This window comes from Puntigrus tetrazona, chromosome 13, assembly GCF_018831695.1.
Source record: "Puntigrus tetrazona isolate hp1 chromosome 13, ASM1883169v1, whole genome shotgun sequence".
NCBI classification, from domain to species: domain Eukaryota; kingdom Metazoa; phylum Chordata; class Actinopteri; order Cypriniformes; family Cyprinidae; genus Puntigrus; species Puntigrus tetrazona.
This window is the reverse complement of record NC_056711.1, coordinates 17818908-17844447: the sequence shown is the minus strand read 5'-3', so window position 1 is coordinate 17844447 and position 25540 is coordinate 17818908. Positions and strand designations below refer to the sequence as shown.

The 25540-nt window shown below is 38.0% G+C and overlaps 1 protein-coding gene across 2 annotated transcripts in view; it reads left to right on the top strand.

Moving 5' to 3' along the window:
* Positions 1 to 25540, top strand: part of runx3 (RUNX family transcription factor 3) — a 52390-nt gene that overhangs the window by 8926 nt on the left and 17924 nt on the right. For both annotated transcript variants that reach the window (XM_043255705.1, XM_043255706.1), the window contains 3 exons: positions 14728 to 14972; positions 15928 to 16084; positions 17411 to 17515. In XM_043255705.1, coding sequence (XP_043111640.1) covers positions 14728 to 14972; positions 15928 to 16084; positions 17411 to 17515 — 507 coding nt within the window. The remainder of the gene's footprint in view (positions 1 to 14727; positions 14973 to 15927; positions 16085 to 17410; positions 17516 to 25540) is intronic.

Genomic DNA, 25540 nt, shown 5'->3' with positions numbered 1-25540 from the left:
GATTTTCATTCAATTTTTAAGTTTCAGGCAGAATAAAGTTAATGAATATATTTGATCTGCTTAAGAGACATTTTTTCAGGAATCTTTGATGAATAGGGATTTAAAACAGAAATCTTTTGTAGAATTCTAATTCACTTTTGATCAATTTAATTAATCCTGGATGAATAAAAGTAAAAGTACAAAACAGTAACATATAACATCTGCTTGTGCTGAATTATAAGTGTTCAAACCACTGATCTATAACAGAGAATGTGTAGCTGATCTACATGTAAAAATACACAGTGATAAGAACTTGTTTAGGAGTGGTGTGACACACTGTACTGTTATTTTATGTTATGCTAAAGTCAAAATATTGTCAAGTTACAGGAACCGAAAGGTTTACACCCTACTTTCAGTGAGGCCATCAACAATAGACAGTCATTATGACAACTGTAATGGAGGTGGACAAAATGCATAACTTCATTACTTGAGAGTCAAAGTAAACAAGCATTTGCTTTTAAAAGTACTCAAGTATAAATACATTGAATAGCGTGTAGTATCTTTGGAATGAAGAGCTTCAATTTAAACAACTATTGTGTTTTGTTAGGAGACACACAAAAGTGCCTCTGTGGCTTTATAAGTAATATAGTCCTTTACGCAATTTAGCAGACAATACTGTGTATATTACACAATATCAATTTCTTATTACTGAGTTGTTGTAAATAATTTTCACATCTGGAATTTGTTATTGTTTTCACAAAAATGCTGGGAACTCACTTCATAGTGATTACTGATAGACTGTTTCAGAGGAAAAAAGGTCACGTTTCAGAGAAGGAAAAAAAATGCCCACTGACTTTCAGTGCTACTACAAAGCAGTGACTTTGTACTTTGAGGACCTTGACATAAATGTAGCAGAGTTACGATATGTGTTATTCAAATGTAGGGAAATTAAAGGCATAAGTTTACAGAAAAAATAGCAGTTAGGCACAGTATTAATACAAAAAAAGTGCACTTAAGTAAATGTACTCTGGGCACATCTGCTCACTCATTTTTGAGAGTAGTTATCAGCACTATAGAATAATGAAATTGGAAATATGGGAATAATTTAGTTATCAAGACATGACATAAACGAAAACCTTTTTTCTTTGTCTCTAGACTCCAGCTGTGCTTTTAACTTCAAAATATGCATACTGGGATTATTTTAAAATGGTATTGAAGAACTAGAGGTCGAAATCATTTTGTCTATAAATCAGCTTGCAAGCAGTAACCAGCGGTGTGTTTTTCTGCAAGACCGTTTAATAGAAGATGAGGGTTCAGGGAAGTTTTTAGTTTAATTATTATGGAAATTAAATGCTATTTATTATATCCATTATATCATCTTGTTTATACTTTCATCACCCAAATCTCATGAGTATGACCGTAGTTAGACTGGTAAATCTCAGTGTCATGTTCCATCATTCCCCCACACTTGAACAAGACCCCAAGAAACTTGAAGTCCTTCACCTGGGGGCAAGAACTCTCCTCCAACCTGGAGAGGGCAAGCACCAAGGCCTCGAACTTGGATGTGCTGATTCTCCTCCTCGCCACGTCACACTCGACTGCAAAGCGAGTTATGATTTACTATAATCTTTTGCGAATCCATTTGATGCCACTAGTGGTGCAAGCAACATTTTAGCTTTAAATATATGCGGGAAAATCTCATAATTCAACAACTTTTTTAAATAGTTTCCTGTTATAAGAAAGAAGACATTTCATGGATAGGGTTAGAGGTTTAGAACAAACCTTAACCAGAATATTCGAGGAAAATTAATATTATCCCGCTTTAATGTGTTTACAGATTGGACAGTTATAATAATTTGACTGTAATAAGAACATAAAATATAAAATTTGAGTCATTCAGAGCCACAGACCACTGGTATTTTATCAAAGGAGGATCTGGCTTTTAAAACATCATTCTGAACTTGTAGATTGATTTGGGTCTTGCTGCAGCTTTTGTTGTTGTTACTTTGAAAACTAACAGAAGTAATGATGTATTTTCACCACACAGCTCGACACCTGCTCTTCAACACTGATAAGCTTGTTTTCCATTAGTATCACTTTCAGACCTCTCCCAACACCTGAATGAAAGCGCAGAGAAGCTAACACACATTCGGCTTTTTAAGCAAACACATACAGATCCTCCCAAACACACCCTATAACTGTTATTGCTACAGCCCCACCAAGATGCAAAACCACTAAGAACATTAGTGCCGCATTTTTAGCTCCAGTTCACACTATGTTTTCACAAAGTAACTAGAACATGTCCACATTAGGACTTCAAACCTCAGCAAAACTGCAAAGCATCTTAAAGAGCGCTAATTATGGATTCAAATATACAACAGCTTATCATTTTTAGGACATATAGCATTGCTATGAGACACACTTGCAGTTGAAATCTCCGGGTTTAAGTAACTTATTTCTAAGTTTGGTCAAGAATAAACGGAATACATGGAAAATTAGAATTTGCTTTGCCTCTTTAAAACTGTGCCCTGAAGCATCTGCACACAATCGTTTTATTTGTCGTTCAAACCTCAGACCGATGCGTCATCAGTGCCTCAATTATCCGTCTGAAAGCGTGCAAGACTGATACGCGACGGAGACTCTTCTACCATGAGAACTCTCACACACAGACAAAAATCCTTAATCGTCTTCAAAACCTCTCCCTTCCTCTCTCCCTTATTTGCCAGAGTGCAATAAAACAAGTTAATTATGGCGTTGAAAATATGAGGATAATGATAGGATATAAGATGATGGTCGCCCTGAGGTTATGAGTTTTTGATTCTCTCTGTTGCCTTTTTGGTTTTTCACTCGCTAAATCCAAGGCGCCCTTCCCAGAAAAAGCTGAAGTTGTTTACAAGCGGTTTATTGACTTGCGTTGGGTGATGGGAGATTTTCAGGTTGGTCCTTGTGAAAGGATTCAACTCAGAGTTCTTTAAGTGAACAGCTATTTCAGATGCGCTTATTTCAATGCGTTTGTGGTTCACTTCAGTTAAAATCGATGCCATATAGAACATTAGGTTGTAAAAAAGCAATAGTCACATCTGAATAGCCAAATCTGTTTTCTTCCTGCATGAGGAGATATTAGGCAGAATGCCCAAGCTGCTCATTTTCTTACAATTAAAGTGGATTTTAAACGAAAGAATGAAGGCTTTATTTTATTGAAAAGGTGATTGGATTGTATGAAAAAAAGGTATAGACTTCAATCTACAAATAATCTCCAAAGTCAATTTCATTCAGAATTGCTAGTGAATTTTAGCAAATAATTGGTGACTTGGTGAAGGAAAATTGGTGGAGCAAATTATTGCATGTACTGTATAAAGATAAGAACTTTTTTTTTGGAATAGCATACATGGATGAATAATTCACAATAAAACTAGGAATATACATGCAATATATATATATATATATATATATATATATATATATATATATATATATATATATATACTGACATGCATATCATTTGATATCATGTTGACTGAAGTTATAATCTAAATAGACACATGTCCATTTTTAATGCAGCTACTGTGCACAAAGTGTAAACTACAGTAATCTAGTATCTTTGAACATTTCATAAACTATAGGGAAATCGGGAAGTGGCCTTTTCATTCATCTGATGAGGTAGTAATTTTAGTTTCACTAGCGAACTAGTTTTAGTTTTAATTTGAGAATACCTGGCATAATCTAATCTTCAACGGCACATGTTTGCTGAACAAAGCAAAAACAACAAGCGTGTTTGGTGTGTTTACAGAGTTGCAGTAGTTCCTTTTCTGAGGAAAAGCCCCAGACAAGCAGACAGGGATTCCCCCTCTCGCAGACACACACACTGACACTTTCTCTCTTCCCATTCCTCTGCCCTTCTGTGTCTGGAGTGGTCAGGCTGTCTGGATCACTCACGACATTCCCATGCGAGACACACATACATACTGTACAAGTTGCAAAATCTCTCACACTTTCTTTCATTTTTGCAGACAGATGACAGACATCATGCTGCTGACTCGTTGTCACAGTGATGACTTGGCGATTTCCCTCCATCTAGACAACTTTATAGCAAATATTCGCAGTGTTACTTTCTGTTGGACATTCCATGCTTCATTTAACTGATGTGTCTTTGAAAGCGTGAAAGCCAAATTTAGGAAGTAACTTTAAACATCAAAATTTTACAGGGACAATCCGCCTTATGCAGGGTTTAACTGCTTTATTCCACATGAACTGTGAAAATTTATATGAAATCTGTGAAATAGCTATTTAAAAATGCTTCATTATATAATTTAATTTAATTAAATTTAATTCATTAATTTTTAATAAATTCTTCTTTTTATTTTATTATAATTATTATTTCATATTTATTAGAAAATATTGTTTTAATTTATTATATCAATTTTATATTATTATAAATACCATTTCATATTTATTGTATACATATAATTTCATTATTATTCTTATTATATTTAGCTATTTTTAGTTGCTTACTGCAAGTAATATTTATATTTAACCAATTTTTTTATTTGTACACATTTATTATGTGCCTTTTGATTTGAACGAGTCTTTATTTTTACCTTTTTTATGTTGCATTTTTCTGATGAGGTCACGGACCAGCTGGCAAGTCATTTTTAATTCAGTATATGATTTATGAGTTGCTCCTTTAATTGATTAGTAATGTTGTAATGTTTTAAAGCTTCATTATTTTTACATTTATTTCTTAGGGAAAACATGTTTGCCAGCAAAAATGAGCTCAGCGGTGTGAAAACACTCTTATCTCTCATTTATGGGCCACTGATAGGAAGTCAAACTTGGCGAGCCCATTTTGAGTGATTAAACACACAGCGAGTCTGTTAACGAGCAAGTTTTGTCTTTAATCAATGCAATGGCGGAGACTTCACATGCTCTTGGATTGATTAGCTCAAATAACAAGCACAGAACAACAGCACTGTGACTGTGTTTACAAACACACTAGAACAGAGCTTTAGTCAAAAACTATAAAGGCAAGCCTGATTTGCATTATAGAGATTTCAGCATATTATGTAATCATATACATTTTTATGTCTTTTATGTGCTTAGTTGACACTTGTATCCAAAGTGACTTGCAACGGTGCTTTTAAAGGAATGCATTTCGTCAGTTCATGCAGTCCCTGGGAATCGAATCTATGAGCTTGGTGTATTATGTGTTATGTATGCTCACTTCAGTCAAATCTGCATCAACATAATCATGCATGTTGACTGCGCACACTCATGTGCACATGCTCTGACAAGCGTGCTGTTTTGATGAATTCCTCTGTTCTGTGTCGACCTACTTTTTTAATTCCCTCATTCCTTTTCTATACAGCATATCTCCTCCTTCTCAGACGCTCGCGAGATGGAACGCTTCGTCTGAACAGAAAAAAAGATAAACATGTGGCTTTTGTTGCAGGCGGGAATGAATGACAGCATTCCGCATGAGGCCACATAAAAGGCCCCCATTTCACACCATTTCTCCTCACACTTTCATTTTCATTTCACGTTCCTTTATCTATCTATCTATCTATCTATCTATCTATCTATCTATCTATCTATCTGTCTGTTATATGATTCTATCTATCTATGATTCTATCATTCTATCATCAGTCATTCTATCTATCTATCTATCTATCTATCTATCTATCTATCTGTCTATCTATCTATGTCTTTCTAACGTTCTACCATTCTATCTATCTATCTATGTATCTATCTATCTATCTATCTATCTATCTATCTATCTATCTATCTATCTATCTATCTATCTATCTATCTATCTATCTATCTATCATTCTGTCCTCTATTTCTTCTATCTGTATTTCATTTGATCTAATGATCTATCTAGTCTTCCGTACTTCCTCTACCCACTTCTTCTCTGTCTCTCTCTCTCTCTCTCTCTCTCTGTCTGTGTGTTCCGGCTGAGAAAGGGCCCACCGCATGCAAACACAAAGGGGCATTGTATTCTGGGTAAAATGTGGTAAGCAGACGCTGGTGGACAGCCCTAGCGGTTGCTGGCAGGCAGACACACTTCCTAACGCTGCCGGCACATGAGCTCTTGTTTTGGGAAAGCCCTGAGTTATGGCGGCTGTGGCGAAGTGCATTTATGAAAGCGGGACGTGGCTTATTTTGGGAGCCAGTGGGGTGGAGTGTAAATTTAGTCCCCCACCACAAGGTCACCCCTGGATCTCTTTCTCTCTGTCTCCCTCATTAAGACATCCGTACATCCATCTATTGTCAGGGCGGGACCACCGTGTGCCCACTGAAACTCATCTCTCACTCACTCCATCAAATTGGTTCCAACAAGTCTGAAAATACATCTTTATGCTGTGCTCGGGGGTCTTTTCCAGGGGCTTTGAAGTTTTCCTAGAGGGTCAGACTTCCCAGCGGTGGTGGTGGATTACTGTGGTTCGGCTGTAAAAATAGAGCCGCATAATAGAACTGTGTGCCAGCAGAATTATGTCCACGAGATTGTAATATTTAAAAATATGGGAGATTTTTTGCCACAATTTTTTTTCTGTCCCCTAAGGTGATTTTGCAGATATTTTTAGTTTAAAGGTGGTGTATGTAATATCTTACATATTCTGTTTTATTTAGGTTTAATGTGAAGTGACTGTAAATACCTAAAAAAAGCAGTTCATGAACACTTTGGCACTTTTACTCACCTTTGAAGCACCCTGTTTGTAATTTCCTTTTTTCAGACGAATTACCACAGTCAGCAGAAGTAAGAAAAAAAGTGTTTATTATGTTTGAAACATGAATATTTATCTTTAAAAAAACATGTGGATTACTACAGGGGACCTTTATTCACCCCGTGGAGCAGTGTGAGGGAATTTTTATTATGGATGCACATGCACCATCTTCCGACATGTGTTAAAGCCCCATGTAAAGGCTCGAAGGGGACAGTTTTTATAAAAAATTTGATTGGTTTTGTCTGACAGAAGAGTTAGATGCTTAGATGCTAATTTTCATTTTTGAGTAAACTAACCCTTTTGGAGACCTGTTTGAGAACAGTTATTATTTTGCATTTGGTCAGCATAGGTGGGCATCACAAATGTCACTTTTAAAGGATAGATAGTTTACAATGTCTATATATCTTGTATTTCATAATACAATACCTAAAAATGCCTTATAGTTAATTAGTTAAGCCTTGGCTTGAGTTCAAGCCCAAGGCTTATCCCATTTGTCTTTAAAAAAGGGTATCATTGATTCCAGGATATTTTGTAAATGATAAAACTAAATGTGAAAAAGTACTATTTTTTAAGTATAGCAAATGCTTCCGTTTGAAGAATCACACATTAGTGGTTCATTTTAGAGTTTTATAATAACCCTCAAAACACAGATTTCTCTTCAGATGACTCGGTGTGAATGACATCACAAACGTACACCAGTCATGGTGATTCTCATGTGTTGTGAAGTCACAAATGAATGCTGCTGGTCAACCACAGTCAGAGGCAAAAAGTGCTTGGTCAACAGCATGATTTTAATGAAACGCTGTACATTGTCTGACCACATATGAAAAAACGTTTTTTTAAAAGCAGACTTAAAAAGGCTTCTTGGCTTGGGAATTGCAAATGTTTTAAATACAAGTTAAAAGAGGCATATTTCGGTGGGAAAGAATCAGCCTGCTGTTTGTTATGGTGGTGAAATGTGTTGTAGTTGTTTTTTGCAGTAATAACAAGACTGTTTAGCGACTAGACTGGTGTGGTGCATTTTTTAAGAGGATATTTTCTTCTTCTTTTTAAATTTAAATTTTTAACACTCGATGATGTTAGTAAATGTACACATTTTCCGCCCACTGTTTTGCACTTTTAATTAAAAGGGCTGTTTTGCAGCTGTGTGTAAACTATGTAAACTTCCTCTGCACATCTAAAATGTGATAAAGCACTCTGGGGTTTTCTTTTTATTTTCCTTTCTTTTTATAGAGTTGACTTGCTAAAACATGCAATTACTGTAGATTAGAGATGCAATATCACAGCGTCGGACACGCAGTGATAGTGAGACAGTGAGTAGCTCTTGTGTGAAGCACGTCCTGATATTGCTGAGCTCCTTGTGTTCGTGGGTCACCATATTTTGTTGACCCTGGAACAACAATTTCATCCAAATATTTAATTTTGACCATATCTCTACACTCTTACCCATGAGTAATGGCTAAAATCAGAGGAAATGATAGACGAATGGTACTGGCATACAAGCAGCAAACACTGACAAACTTGACAAAAACTATCAAACGGTTCTTCAAATCTGATTGGTTAATGACAATGTTGTTTCAGGGTCAACAAAGATGTTAATCCAGGAACACGTCGAGCTCAGAAAAGTCAGGTTCTGCCTTGTCTGAATGTGGGAGCGAGTTTTTGGTGTATTTACGGATCATGTGCAGACATAAGAGATTGAACTTGATCAAGCAAAATGCTAACTCAAATCCAAACTGATGTTTATCAGGACTCAGATGTATAATGAACATTTAAACAAGAGCTAGGGAGACTGTGTAGCTAGCATATTTGATGTGTGCAAATCAGATCTTACTTTGTGTTTCCTGTGTCTCCCACCAGTGATGTTTCGGTAGCTTCAGCTGATGCACATGCCTCCTCTAGGGGCCAGGAGGATGACTGTACCACCGTGAAGTCAGTCCAAATCCGACTGAAAGAGGAAACGACATTGAAATTGTACATATCTTGATTTATTTGTCAAGGGAGGCTTTTTACTCAGACAGTTCTTGCTGTGGAGTCTCAATACTCTTAACAGCGTAATAAATCTTTGCACTTTTCTACCGCAAACATTAACTCCGATCTTTCTCTGTAAAACACTTCCTGCATGCTCCATGAAAAACAGACTATTTTGATGGCGCGATTCATCATACATTATCGGTGTTATGTCACACGAAACTTCTTTCAGTTAGAAGTTCATAGTAAATTTCACAATTAATTACAAAGAAACAGCATGCGTCGCAATTAGCCGTGCATTAAATAATGCCCAGACACAGACAGACGTTGTCATCTAAACCCATCATTATGTTTTTTGGAGACTTTTTCAAGTTTATTCATCCTAGTGAGCAAATATGGCTTTAATTTTGAGCTTTGTGAGAGAGGGAGCACTTCTGGACAGAAATACAAAATAATTGTTTGTTTTACATTCCCTGAAAAGATCCATATACGTTGTGAATGGCGTCATCTGTAATATTTCAGTACAATAACAATTCAGATTCATCCATCAGCGAAGTATGCTTTGATCTGACAAGCTTTACTTAAAATATAAAACAAATTACAGCTTAGAGTGAATCATTCACCGCAAGCTTCACTGTATTTGACAAAAGGCGGTAAACTGAGCATCATTGCAGTCAACAGTGCCGAGAGCATGTTTATATATCGTATTAATATTATGCATTGTGCATTGATGTTATTTTTTCCTCGCGTGAACTGGAGTATTAGCTGCATGCAACGAAAACGAAAGATGACATCACAAAGACTTCAGAGAGGTGCACTGCGCTTTAGATAGGACACTGTGATGATGTCATTAGGGACACCTGATATGAGGTGGGGCTGAAACTCAAGCATGTAAACGAGAGATTTAGAGTTGACTGCAGGTCATCCGTGCTGCTTTCTCAGGCAGACAAACCCGCAGCTGAAACACAAGGAGACACTGTACGGAAGGAATGCTCTCTGCGGCTTCCAGACTTGCTCCCTCTGTAATTTGTAAACGTAAAGAAATGTGCTGCCGCCCACAGAGGGGGGAAGATAGCAAATCCACAGACTTATGTCAGCATTTTATGCCCCGATTTGATTTTTATCTGCGGGTATGAAGGCCTGTGTGTGTGTGTGTGTGTGTGTGTGTTTGGGGGTGATGACTAATGAAGTAATGTTTTACCAGTTCAGAGCGTTTGGGCACATATCTGTGGTTTCTTCAGATTCAGTATTTTTCAGATCGTTGTGTTGCTTTTGCATGAAATCTAAGTGGGTTTGTGTGTTTGTGCTTGTGTGTGTGTGTGTGTGTGTGTGTGTGTGTGTGTGTGTGTGTGTGTGTGTGTGTGTGTGTGTGCACATGCTCTCAACCTTAAAGTCGCATGAAGTTACTATTTGATGCAGTGAATTTAGTTTGGCATGTGGACTGTTTAACATCTTTTTCACTACTTAGTGGGTGCAATTGAGTGAAAAGCCTAAAATGCGGACTTAGGTCCCAGAGTATATGATCATTTAAATATAGTTCTTGATTATGCAGCATAATTTGCATCGAAATAATTTGCTAAATATGATGTGATTGAATTTCTTTTTTTGATGAAACGTGTGGCAAGAAGCCTAGTAATTGATTTTGAGTGGATATGAGGCAAAAGTCATTTTAAAATGACTTTAAAACCATCACGTCAGCAGATGGTTAACCAGTTTTGTCTGTTTATTCAACCACTTTTGGCATTTCATAACCTCTCAAGTATTTTATGTAAATGGTGTTTTTCTTTTAGCACAGGATGCAGTGTTAGTATACGACTATATTACAAAATTATTCTCCATTGTGATTGAAGCATTTAATGTGGGCCCGCTTTGCGAATGCTTTGCAATAAGTCTTTTCCCTCCCAATTATGGAAAGCAATTTGTTGCTGTTCAGGCATACTGTATCGATCCTGTGCCAACCAAAGACTTTTTGGTGATGCTTTTGGCCACAATGTTTTTTTTTCTCCCTCCCAAGTGGAGCCCTTGGATTCAGCATAGACAATTAACTTAATATATGTCCAAATGTTTAAAAATTTAAAAGAATTTAATTGTTAATTTGCATCATACTTTTTTTTAATTAGAGTATAAGAGATTTTACTTACATCCTAAGATTTAATCTTTCATACTATTTATCTTTTAATAGTTTTTAATAGAATTTGTAGTCTTTGTAATTTTTGCTAATTTTTGCAAGTCATTAGAGTATATATTTACAGTATATAAGGTATATTTCTTTCTTTGTAGGTTAAATGCAAACAGGGATTCCCTTTCGTTGTAGTCCTCACATAAAACATTTACTTTTTTTCTCAAAATGCGTGATACTTTCAGGGTTTCTCATTAGTAAATGTGCCACATGTTTTAGTACCAGACATATCAAGTTACCTCAAAACCAACATTTAGGAGTTGCGTGCATTCGTGTTGCTTCTCCAAAGCGCAGTGACAAGCATGTTTAGCAAAGAGCTGTTGTGGTTTTGTAGCTATTTAGTGTTTTGGGAGAAAATTAAGCCAAAAGTTGTTGTTTTTTTCTCTCTCCTTAAGGCATTTAACCCTATTGCACCCTTAAGGAATGATGGCACGTCGGAGCTCTCTGAGCCTGTCTCTGGAATAACTTCAGGCTGTTTTGGAGGGCTCGTGCCTCTTTGTATCCCCTCACATCATTTCTCAGCGCTTGATTACTGGATGTGTATTTGACTCGAGCTGTAAGCTGCGCCTCTCTCAGATCACATATCAGAGGGACGCGCGTCATTAAGGAGGGCACGTCGCCGCGCGACTGTAACCGTAGAAACTGCGCGCGGAGTCTGAATATGACAGGCTGAGCGCGTGCGGTCACGTATTAATAATGAACAGATGCTGAAATATCACCGATATATGCATGCACAACGACCCCTGGCCGGTTCGTGTTTGGTGAGGTTTCTTGGCACGTTCGTGTTCGGGATAACAATTTAAGTTACAGTATTTATTTATTTATTTTTTCTTCTAAGTAAGCATATTTTTTAGATGACTGACGTTTAAAAAGCTCTTCTTGTGGCGCCAGAGGATAATTTGCGCTGGGCGAGACGAAGTTTGACAGACTGCGCCCCAAAAATACCTTTATAGCCTATTTATAATCAGGCATTTAACAGACTGTTAAAATTTGTCTACACACTTCAGGCCAATACCTACATAGCGCACATGCGACATATATGTAACACATGTTGCATATATATCAATAAGAATAAACGCGCTATAAAACAATGCAGGGATGCGCTTCTTTTAAACGCATTATTAATGCTTATTAGTAATTAGCAGTATCAGGCACACTGCACAGCCTGACTAGGCTATTGCATGCGTGTGAATAATGAAAATATCCCGCTTTATTTTAAGCTTTTAGGCTGTGTGCAACACATGTCAACATGTGCGTCTATTTCGACAAGAGGTTACTCAATGCAACGGGCGGATGGGAGGCGTGAAAAGGGGAAGACACCTTCGCAATAAGTCTTTCGAGCAGATGTTGATGAAACATGCTAAGGATCTTGAGATGTAGGATAATGTGCATTTTTCCCCCCTCTCTCTCTCTTTCTTAGACCACCGGTGTTGGTGAGACTTTGAATTCTCTTCTAGGCTATGTTCACACTATTTCCTCACATGGGGATAAAAATATACATAAGTGTAAAAAATGCTGCGATGACAAAAAAATAAATAAAAAATAATAATAATAATAATAATAACAGACGGATTCTTGGCTTCTCGGAATAATATTAGCTATTAATAACAATAATAATTATTGCGTTTGCACGTCTGTTGTTTTTTTATATTGTATATTAATTGTGATTATTAAACGCGCGCGTTTTGTTTTAAAGCGACGTTCTCTTCTTGTAACCAAACGCTGGTTTCAAACTGAGCTCTTCTTCAGCAGGCGAGCCCGCAGAGTTCTGGCACGAATCCTGCCAACACGAGTTAAACCTCAAGCCCCCTGCACACGCATATATATATATATATATCCCTGAAACCTACACTCCCTCTTTCCCTCGCAGAATGAGCTAATAAAAGAACGAATACGAGCGGAATAAAATTTAATTAACGACCGCAGCGAATTAATCGGCTGTTTGAAATGTCAATTATTATTGTAAAGGCATTTCGGTTGGCTTTCAAGAAACGCGAGACGCGTTAAATTGTTGTCAACTGCGAAGAAAACATTTAATAACAGTGCTACTAATAATAACGATATTTAGTCGATTTGCCTTGCGAATGGAAAAAAAGCACATGTTCTTTCTGAATGCGTTTAGACTAAATGCTTCAGTCGTGCAGAGTGAGACTGTTACATTTGGTTTATACTTTACCGCACGTTTTTAAATAATGTATGCATTTATGTAAATAGTTATTTTAGCATTTGGGGCATTTGTAGAGAGAAAATGCTTTTTTTCCGTTCACTCAGCCGTTTGTACAGGGTTATTTTGTTTCTCTGTTGCGTTCTTATCTTAAGTTTTAGTGCGCGTAAGAACATTTAAGAACAAAAAAATTACGAAATGCACAAAAAAATTACGAAATGCACACAAAACGGTGAATTCGTTAAGAGGACCGACTGTAACTGCGAGAATCGCTTTATTTCTGCCTCTCTGTTTTTCTTTCCTTTCAGTCTGTCTCCCTCTCTCTGTCTTTTTCCTTCCCATTCAGTGTTAGTTTAATGCGCTTTAATTCGCTTTCCGAGGCGCCACCGATGGGTTTTAAACGACAAATGCGCCTACTAGTGGTGACAGTGTGAGCTCAGGGTGTGTCAACCACACAAGAACTCATTAGATTCTAATTAAATACCATGTATGAGACTTATAAAAATCCATTATCATAATTATTGTTGTTCTGTTACGATGGAGCAAAACCATTAGTTATTAGAAAATTAATATAGCACAAGATGCATGGGAGATAGACTTTAATTTAGCACTTCGCTTTTTTTTTCCCTGTGCAAAAATACTTGTTTGAATGTTATTACTGTTTCAGCGTTGCTTAATTATTGTTATTGCTACAGTTTTTAACCTAATTTGTTTTTGAGGGAAAATTGTTTCTTTAACAATTAATGTCAGTTAACTGTTTCTGAGTTGCCCAATACATCATTATTATTATTATTATTATTTACAAAAGATAAACTGGCACGCAGACATGTATAACGATTTTAATTTTTGCCTGTGGTTTTAAAGGTTACACCTGGCAAACTCTAAACCTTAATCCATTATGTGCCATAACATGTGAGGAGAGGGCTGAAATATTTATTGATTGTTCATTAAATATATGGCTGATAATCGAGGAGCTTTCAGTTTTGCTTCGGCGCGTTTGATGGGCGCATCAAACCCAGCCCCGTTCTCTGATTGGTCGAGTTAACCCGGCCCTGACCGCTGATTGGTGGAGCGCTCGGCGCACTCCAGGCTATAATGAGATGAGTAAATAACGCTAGTCTGCAGAGCGCAGAGCGCAGCTTTTGCGGGCACATACGTCTGACTACCACCAACTTTTTTTTCTCGTTTAAACTCGCTTAAACATTCAATTGGAAGCAGTGTATTTGACAACTAAGGCGGACTTTCTTGCAGAAGTTCTTCTGAAACTGTGGGATTAATTTGTGTGGACTTTATTTTCAGATACTTTGGACTGATAGAACGGAAAGTGTCGTAAAACTGTCATCCAGGAGCAGCGCCCACCTGCCGTACGCACTCTGGAATAAACGCTGTTTAATACGCAGCTTTAGCGTAACAGTTTCGTATGCTTTTGAGAAGCGTACTTGTATTAGCTTTGTGCTTTGACTACAGACTCCTTTCATCGTGCAGAACGAGAGCGTTCGAGCGCGTATGTGTGTGCTTGCGGTTTCTTGGTTTTTGCTGAAGTCAGTGAGAAACTCGAGCGCACTTTAACGCTTCCGAGACTCCGAGTAAACGGTCACGGAGGAGTTTTCCGGGGCCACTACCACGGACTTTCTGTAGGCTACTTACCCCACTTGGGTGCCTGAGCTTCGCGGGGTCTCGTTCGTAATCAGTTGTGATGCATATTCCCGTAGACCCGAGCACGAGCAGACGGTTCACGCCGCCCTCCGCTTCGTTCCCGTGCGCTAAAGTGCCCGAAAGCCCGAGTATGACCGCACCGGGGCCGCTGCGGCCCGGCCGGCCGCTGGAGAGCCGCTCCGTGGTGGACGTTCTGGCGGATCACGCCGGAGAGCTGGTGCGGACCGACAGCCCCAACTTTCTCTGCTCGGTGCTGCCGTCGCACTGGAGGTGCAACAAAACGCTGCCCGTGGCTTTTAAGGTAAATAAAACATTAATTTCTGTAATATTAATTATTTCATTGTTGTTGTCCGTTAAATTGCAAGGCGGTCGGAACGCGGCAAGTAACAGAAGTCGCGCTCTCCTGAAGAGATAACCATAGCAACGGTAGGTTGCGCGAGCCTTTTCGGTTAGGATTCAAACCAAAATGTGTCAAACAAACGGTATGTGCTATTATTAATATCAGCTTATCGCATTTTTATTTTATCATACGTTTACAGGTAGAGTGAAATACTTGACGTTTGGTCCCGGTGGCGGGAGTCATGCTCACCACATTTCGGGTTTTTTAAAATACTGACATAAAATCCTTTTAAAAGCCCAGTCACCTGAATAATTCAAACACTTGCATATTTCTTTTCTGATATCATCATAGCATACTTCTTTTAAAAAGTAGCCTATTGATATATTGATCACGTCAGTGACAAGACATTGAATTGTCCTTGAATTCTATTTTTATTATTATTAGCCTATAATAATAATTATTATTATTAGGCTATTATTATATAATAATATAATTATATTGTTGTTATTATTATTATTATTATATAATTGGAAAAGAGTGGCTAATGATCACCGCGACAACGATGTTTCGCTTATAATGTTTTGTGTGCGGAAGAAAATACTGTTAAGTTATATGCGATTATTATTCTTATCAAAATTGTGTTTATTTTTATATTGAACACATAAGCGAATCACAGCCATGCACTTGCCGCAAACGTAAACTAATTTAGATTAAAAAGGCTTGGGTTAAATCGGCTAGGAAATTAAGCTATTAAATATTTTTTAATAGAACGATATTAACAGTAGTCGTCGATATGTGAGGTTACATCGTAATAATCATCGCGGGGGTTGCAAGCCGGTTTGTTGGGTTTGGGGTTTGTTGGGTTTGTGTGTGTGTTGTTAATCGGGTTTGTTGGGTTGATCTGTGTGTTTATCAGGTGGTGGCTCTGGGTGACGTTCCTGACGGGACCCTGGTCACGGTGATGGCTGGAAACGATGAGAATTATTCCGCGGAGCTGAGAAACGCGTCTGCCGTCATGAAGAACCAGGTGGCGCGATTCAACGACCTGCGCTTCGTGGGCAGGAGCGGCAGAGGTGCCACATCTAGCACACATCTCTGTTTTTCTGTCTGTCTGTGGTCAGCTGCGTGCATGTGTTACGCATGCATATGCAACATTACGATTTTTTTTTTAATGCAAGCACAATTTTCATGCATTTAAACTGAAACGCGTAAGCTCTAGTATTGCGCAGTGGGCTCTGAAAAATGGCCACACATAACAGCACGCTTCAATTACTTGCCCCAGAGAAATAATTTCCCCACAGCAGTTTTTTTTTTTTTCGTAAAAGATTTGAGGTTTAAAAAAAAAACATCTTGTTTACACACCTAAAAACACCCTACCTCTTACATAGCTCACATTCTTTCACAAGCTTTTCCTTCTCGTCTTTTTCCTCTTGGCCTCTCTCCTCGCGCTCACATTTTTCCTGTAAATGTTACACTTTAAATAGTTGCAGACGGATGAGTGGAAAGCGCTGCAGTGTGCGAATTAAAAGTACCTTTCATTTCTGCAGTCAATTACCCCACCCTCATAGCCCTCATACAAGCCACGGCTTTCTCCCCCTCAAAGCGCAGCTTCATTGCATTTGAGATCACACACACACACACACACACACACATGCACACAGACACAGCGGAGTCCCAGGAACAATCTGGAACACATTGTCTGACTAATCCACATCATAAACGCATTTGAAAGCGCATCAAAGCAGTAGTGCTGTCTCTTTTCAGAGGAAACTCATTCATTTCTCCCAGCTGTATGTGACCCACCTCACTGGGATTGTGCATCGAATTCATTTACTTCATGCAGCCCGAGGGAGTTTCTGTTTTACCTGAGGGCTTCTCTGGCATATAGTCAACTTTATGTAATGTAGTAATTTTTCAAAACTGAAAAGAAAAAAATGCGTAGAGCTGTCAGTTGAGCTGTGGCCCTAAGGTCCTAAAGCTAAAAGGTACATTTTCTGCAGTATATTTACCCTTAAATGGAATATATTATTACCTTAAAGGTTCATATTGGTGCTTCAAATTTTAAATTGTACCTTTTTTTCTGAGAGTTTACATGATAGTCCTGTGCGGCAAATATTAATATGATTATTTTGTCATAGGCATGTTGCTGTTGTATTAGTTATTGTTTAGTGTTTGTCAGCAGAATATTTTCAGAGAAAAGTTGCAAAAAGTTTGTTAAAATGGCTAAAATGTAATTTTAGTCTCAACAGCACTCAAGCCACATGAATGAAACTTGATGGGCACGGTTTTAACATGCTTATGTATGTTTCTAGTATTAAAAGATTTTTTTTTGTGAATCACGCAATAGCTTTTTAGACCAGCGAGTGACATTTTATCCCGTGTCTCCCTGTCGTCCTCAGGAAAGAGCTTCACTTTGACCATCACTGTGTTCACTGGACCACCCCAGGTCGCCACATACCACCGCGCGATTAAAGTCACCGTGGATGGACCTCGAGAACCGAGACGTGAGTACCCAGAATTTCCCCTGAATGACTACCAAAAAGAGCGTTTACCAAGCAGCACCAACAGTGATTCACCTCTTTGCATGGCAATGTTCTGCATGAACTCATACGGTTTGTTTCATATAGAGCACTTCACCAGGAGCTGCGTGTTTCTTTGTGCTTGAAACCCGCAAAGAATACAACAGAAAGAGGCGCTGCCAGTTTATTGATTTATCGTCTGTGTATAATTTTATGCTAGACTGCAAATCACAACTCTGGTAGAAAAGCATTTCTTCTGCGGTGTTTGATAGCGAGGGAAAGTATTTGAAGAGGTGATACGCGATGAGATAGTCTCTCCTTTGTGTCTGCTTTATACCGTGTTATTTACTGCAGTAAAAACCAGCCTGAGCAGTCTTTAGAACGTGTGCCAAGTAAAACAGATTAGTTAATCTGTTGGTTCCTGGAGTTTTTCTTACTGTATTAGAGCTGGGAGGTTGATCACTGCACACTACTGTTTCTAAATTGGTGAATGTGCGTTATGGTTTTGACATCATATACTATGTTGGGATGGGGTTTTTGGACGGTGAGATGAGTATTTGAACTATTTTTGGAGCACAGAGGGCTTTAAAAGTCCTATGAGTCATCCACAGATAATACTGGGGAGTAGAGCCACTGTGTGTGTGTGTTCCCAAATAGTGCAGTGTATTTTTGTGAGTAAGTGTCGGTTTCGATGTCTCCTTGCATTCTTGTGTTTGGGTGTATACATACCTGCACAGCAGCGTGTGTTAATATTAAACAGCGTACAGTCCTCCGTGGTCTAGAAAGATGGTTGCCAACCTCAGATGTCAGTTGTGGTGTGTTATTAAGCCGTTTCGGGCGCAGAGAGTGAGGGTGCGTCTCTGAGCCGCAAACACAGAGGGCTCAATGAAAGTGGCCACTCTTTCTGACCAGTGGGGTCAGCAGTGCCTGACCGCATTAGAGCCGCTGAATTAACACAGCACTGAATGCCTGCTAGGGGTGCGGATCCATAACGCTAATGCAGCCCGCGACCACAACAAGAGGAGACTAGAAAGAGAGAGAGAGAGATGAGAGTGAACTGTAAGGAATCTGTCACTGCGCTAGATTTCATAGTACACTTTTTAAGCGAAACGGCAGTTTTGTTTGGTTTGAAATGATAAGTAAATACATCTAGCATACCTGAAAAGACAATTTAGGATGTCAAACATCCACGAATATGTCCAATTCATATTTTTAATTAAAAAAAGTAATAAGTAATTATTTAGCTTAAAGAAAAAGCCTATTTTTAAGAACAATATTTATTTATTGGATAGTTTAGCACACCCCACTGCCAGTTCTCATAATTTAATGCAATATATATTGGCTTTATTATATATAAATAGAGTCTTATATAAAATAGTTGATGTCTTATATAGTACATTTACATCATTTGTTGTACAATATTGCATAATTTGTGCAAAATCTTGCATTGTTGTATGAGAAATGTATGACAGTAATAAGACCTTATTATAAGAGAAGATGTGTTTGCATGAAATAAGGAAAACAAAACATAAACGTAATAATTTTCTTTATACATATTTTGAAATGTGATCCGTGCATGTTTTTGTTCTATAAAAAGAATCTAGCATTATGTGCCACTTGTTTTGAAATTTTAAAAATTGCAATGACGTGTAGTAATGCAAAGTATATGCAAAAATCTCTTTTTGTTCAATCCGGCACCATGTTTACTTTTTGGTTACGGCTGTAATTCTAGATTTCCTCATGCATGTCATATTTATCATATTGGCTGACTGACGCTTGGCCTGTAATGACTTCAGAGCCGTTTCCTGCAGAGCGGGTCACACTGCCGTACCTGTAGTCTAAACTCACTCAGCTAGCACTAATGAACAGGTGCTTCAGACGCCATGCAGTTTGAAATGATGTGTGAGATCAGCAACAAATATGAGATACATGTTTTTACTAAACAATACGTTTAAAATATTAAATGATAACGTGATAAAGTACATACCGATCATCCCATCATGCTAAATACTTTTGTGTGTGATAGATTGAATTTACTGAGTGGCTTATTTGCAGTTTGTGTGTGAATATGCACTGGAGTGTGTGTGTGTGTGTGTGTGTGTGTGTGTGTGTTCTGCTTTTGTCAGATATGTTGTGTTGATGGCATCTTTCATTAGAAAGCCACACCCTCTTCTCCCCCAGGCACGGGCTGACTGAGGCAGTATGTGTACTTTGATAGTGCTGCCAATAGAATAATACCTCATTAATGTTTACCTACGGAGTTGATAAACCTGATGGACGGGACCCCACACACACTGATGTGTTTTTATGTTTTACGGGGACTTTCCATAGACATAATCATTTTTTATTCAGTACAAACTGTATATTCTATCCCCTAACCCTTTACAGAAAACTCTGCTTTTCTACATTTAAAAAAATCATAATTTAATTTGATTTGCAAGCCGTTTTCCTCAAAATATTTCCTCAAAATAAGACGTTTTTCAAAATATGTCCTCAGAATTTGGTCCTCACAACACAGGCTTTACCTGGACCATATATGTATAAATACAAAAGACCTAGAAAGTTTTCTGATAATATAGTCACCCTATAACAATGTAATAAGAGTGAGATTTTAGCCTTTCTACTTCACAATTTCTTGTGTAATTTGACATGTCACTTGCTGAGAAATTAACTAAGAATTTCTAAAGTGAACATTGTTTCAGAGTAAATTCAACACCATATTTTTCAGTCTGTATGAATGCCATTACCTAGAAACTTGTCAAAGCTAGCGTCATTCATTTTAAAGATGCAAGCACACTTTTCAAGCAAAACGTCACCAGCAGGCTTAGGAGTCATTGCAAAAAAAGGCTTCAAAACCTGAAGATAGTTCTGAGAATAGCTTATGTGGCAATTGAGCGCAAATGCCGGTTGAATTGAAATTTCATTCACAAGAGAGAGTTTCGGGTTCGACTGTATTTGCATTTTGGCACACGGCTCGTAGAGGGCATGTAAATCTGTTAACAATATCATTTGCTGTGTTATTTTTCCACAGATATCTCTCTGTGTTTCTGTAAATAAAGGAGTGTACATGCATACATTAGTATGTGTGTGTGCGTGTAAAACACCTGCCAGGTGTGTCATCCATTAAATAATGCATGCCGCACCCATAGATATGAATACATAGTTCTGCATATTGCAGATGATATCAGAAAAGCCAAATTTAAGATTTTGCTTTCCTTTGAGAGGATAAAAATCTTGCATGTTTGTGTGAGTGTTCTGCACATTTCATAATGGTGGAATCATCACACTAATGCTATTAACAGTCATTCTGTTATGTGTGCATCATAAGAACGCTTCTTCAAAGCAGCGCTAACGGCGAGTGGCAGCTTTCGTCATCGCTGACGCTAAATATGAATGGAGCCAATATCGGAGGGCAAATGAATGGAATGCGTTTGAAAAACGAACAGGCGATTCATTACGGAGCAAATGCATGCACTGCAGATGCTTTAGCATGCATTCATTAAAACCATGCTGATACTAGAGCTCCACGGCTACTAAAAAGAATGTAACGGATGGCTCTGTCCTCTCATTATCTTCACCTCCCGGTCATATTTTCTTTTCTTTGAGGGATAAACTCAACAAAGGCTGACAAGAGAGGCATGGAGTAACTACACCCCTGCACACACACATCTCACAGGCTCAACTTGTGTTTGTGAACTTCCTTGTTTATTCTTTCACCCAAGCAGACACCATTAGCAGCTTTAAAGAGTAATTTAATAAAGTAGCATAATAAAGCACCTCACAGTCCATGATAAACGTCTGAGAGGCATTGAGTAGGAGAGGTACAGAAAGGGGAGGGAGGAGTGTTACGGGAATATTATAGTGAATCATCTGTTTATTTTTCTGCCATTTTTAACAGTGAGGAAAATTCTGCAAATAGCCTAATTGAAGAAGCGAGATGTGCCCAGACTTCCAGTAACACACACACACGCCGAGCTTGTTGGAAAAAGGAGATTTTCTCTTTGTCAGAGCGTAGTGTTTCAGCATTTTAAATGGGTCATATCATGAGGAATCAATTTATCCTTGATCTTTTAAGATGAAAGACCTCATTGTGTCATGAAAAATGTACGTTTTCAAGCTCTAAATTTCCTGCTAGCATGTCTCGCTTCCGCACTTCCACTGCTTTCTGACGTCAGACAGACACGTTTGACCATGACCGCCGTATGTTAATGATGACTGTTTGCTTTTCAGAAACTTGACCCATTGCAGTGATGGCAAGATAATAAAGAGGAAGTAGAATAGATGCTATTATTTTTAAATATGGGAAGATCCAAAGATAAGATTAAATGCAGGAAAGTCTGAGAAATTCTGCATATCATTCTGAAGAATCCCAATATTAGAAATGAGCATCTGTATTTATTTTCAGTGCAATTGCTGATCTGAACTCTTTAAGCAACACATTTCAGTGCAGATTGTCCTGTAAGAAGTAACAGGTTTCTTATTTCAAATGTGCAGAGGACATTTACATAGATATTTTTAAAGACATCATGTGCAAAATGCATCATAATTGTATTATAATACAATTATCTATTCAATTCTATCAATAACACTAATACTAATACATATTTTATTATACTAATACTCACTGTTCTTACTTTTTTTTACTAATACTAATACTTTTACATATTTTTAATGTGTGTGTGTATATATATATATATATATATATATATATATATATCTTTGTATGTATATTTAAAAATTTAATTCTAAAATGGTGTTTATTTTTAGGTTATGGTTTGAAGGTTAGATAATTCCATAAACAGATTTACAATTAGAAACTGCAATTAGACTTTATATAGTCTGCACTGTGTCCTCATTTAGATGGCAAAGTAAACATTTGCGTGTGTGAACTATAAGACTGAAACCTAGTCTACATGACAGATATATCTCAGTTCTCACACTCCTGCAAGCTGCAGTTGCGTCAAATCCTGTCACACGCACACATATGCGTAGGTGCTTGCTTTTTTAAGTCAAGGGTCTCTTCCTGCCCTTTAACACCTCTAGCAGTTCTCATCAGAACTCCTCTGCCCCTTTCTCTGTCATGCCCTCCCTAATTTCCACTCCATCTTCCAGAATAATCTCAAATTAAGCCTTTAGACAGTCAGTCTCCGCTGGGAGCTGCACATTTAAAGAGCCGGGTGAAATTCCTCACGCTGAAGCTCGGTTGCGTTTGAATTTCATTAGTTTGGCACGGGAATGCGCTCCTAAATCACGCTCTTTACACAAAGTGCGCTCTTTCTTTTGTCCTATAAACTCCAGGCGTTCGGTTTCAGCACATTCCAGCTACGTACAGCCAACAGACAGCAGGACACCTCCATCAGATGCACGCTTGTTCGGAGACACAATGTGCGTACAAGTCGAGCTCACATCACATCATCTGGGTCAGAAGAGTTTCTTGGTTTGAGTTACAACTAGGTCAACCAAAGCCAACCAAACACCAAACCACACATATGCAGGTGCATGCACATATGCATACAACAGCACTGCCACTCAAAGGTTTGGGCGCACATACTCATTTAACACATCTTAGAAAAAGAGTCAAATCATAAAAAATAGCAAATAACACAGTATGTGATCAAATGTGAAACAAATGAAAACTCTTATTTTTGATCTTCTTCTTTAGTCACACTCATCAAACCGCCTTATATAGATAGATAGATAGATATACACATATATGAACACATATGTAATTTCTCGCTGAAGTCACAAAAAACCACAAGCACACATGTGTGCTGTTACGCCCTTTCTGTTTATCATGCTCTTTTTTGCATTAGACATGAACAGGAAAAGCAAAGAGGGCGTAACAACACAGACAGAGAAAACACAAAGGTGGGTGACTGCCTCTGGCTGGTGTTTTGTCTGATGGATATGGGCACTATTGAAGGGTCTTTCTTTATTTCACTTGCTCCAACTTGCCCTGGAGAATGAATCATGGCGTAAAGATAATCATAAAAGAGACTCTTTATTCCTTTGCGACTGGTACCATTGGAATTGTTTGTATGATTTTCACATGGCTCAACAAGTAAATATAGTTGAATGTTTTTATTTAAATATATTTATATTAATATGGTTTAGTGTAAATATTTAATTCAGACATTATATTCTGATATAGATTTTTTTTCAATTAGGTAAAAGCAGCTTAGTACTTAAGTAATTCAATATTTATTTTGTACACTTTTTGGCCTATCTTTGTATTCATGTTCAGTTGAAAGGGTTTATTAAAGTTAATGATAAAGATAACTTTTTTATTAATATCAGCAAAATAACATAATACGCACTTACGCTGCAAGATCTAATGCACAGATCAGATATTTTGACACACATCCAGGGATTTTGTCCCGTCTGTTTACATTCTCTTAAGACATAACCGACTGTGTTTACATTAATGCCTTGCCAAGATAGGCATTTTGACCACATTTCCACACATGCACGTATCCAAAAGCAGCCTATGTATGATGGGCACCTACCAAATTATGTATCACCTGTACTACGAGCTAAATTACCAGTAAAGACATTGGTTTGCTACCAGAGTACCTTTGATACCCTTAATATTACAGGTGTAAAAAGACATACAGTCAAACAGTCATATAATCTCAGAAACGGTGTGCAGTTTGAGGTTGAATAGAGGCTCTGTTCAGGATTTCAGTTTACCGCCCAACACACTTCACTGGCACAAACCCACTTCCTGTCACGGGCTGATGGGATTGGTCATTCATTGGCCTGACATCATGACAACTTTCAGATGGAGAGAGACCAAGTTTAGGATGTTTCGAAAAGGAAGGCAGGTGCAGTGATCTTAGCAGATGTAAAAACGCCTCAAGCGTTCGTTACTACGGAAGCACACTTTCATCTGAGGCCTCGGTTTCCACACCTGACGTACGCAAAAACTCACTCTTATCAACTGTCAGCTACAACTGTGGGGAGAGAGACAGGTGGAGCGCTGCATTATTTACCACGCTGAGACGTTTCAAGTCTCATAAAAGTGCTTTAAAATGCATTTCCAGACCCTTAGATGGGCCACCCAAAATCTGTAAGATTTTAGATACTACAAATTAGTGTTTAAAAAAACAACGTACTGAATTGACTGCATTTATTTTACATAGCAAGTAAAAACAATATATGGTGTGGCTGGGAATATCATACCAAAAGTCAAAAGTTTCTAAAACAGTCCATTTCTAAAACATGAATGCAACTGTATACCTTTTTTTTGCTTCTTGCATGTTTGCATATATATATATATATATATATATATATATATATATATATATATATATATATATATATATATATATATATATGCTGATTTTCCTTTAAAATAAGCACTAAAATGTTACAAAAGCCAGAAAAATCCATCCAAGCCTGCTTATTTTTCACATCTCTAAACCTTCTGCACTCAATCGAGCTAAAGTGTGCTTTACCCTCAGTCTGTACAGATCGATTTCACAATGTTATCAAGTGCCTATCAGCCCCATTTATAGACACCCGTACAAATATTTACAGTGTGCCCGCCGTGACACGTCTGGCCCTCCACAGCGAATGTGGAGTTCCAGCCCTGCCCAAATGCACACACACTCCGACAGCGCAAAAAAGAGCCTGTGTTCTGTCAGTCCAAAAGGGAACATATGTTTCTTTCTTTTCATCGTTAGAGAGAGAGAATGAAGAGAGGGAGGAAAGGAAGGAAGCTGGGCGTATCAGTTGATCAGTGTAAGTATGAGAGCTGAAAGTGTGCTGAGAGGGCCTCTGTGTACACACTCCACTCGCAGAAAAGCAGGGACTCGAATGAACGATGACGATAGCTGCACTGTTTATATCACAGTATTTATTGAGCAGGATAGTTTTACACTGTTTAAGAGTGCCAAAGAAACTGTAAGTAATGCTAAAACAGAGCAGGATGTGTTCCAAATGGGTCAAGATGAGGAAGACGTTAATATTAAAGTGTGCACAAAACATCTTATTCTTTGTAGTTGTTCT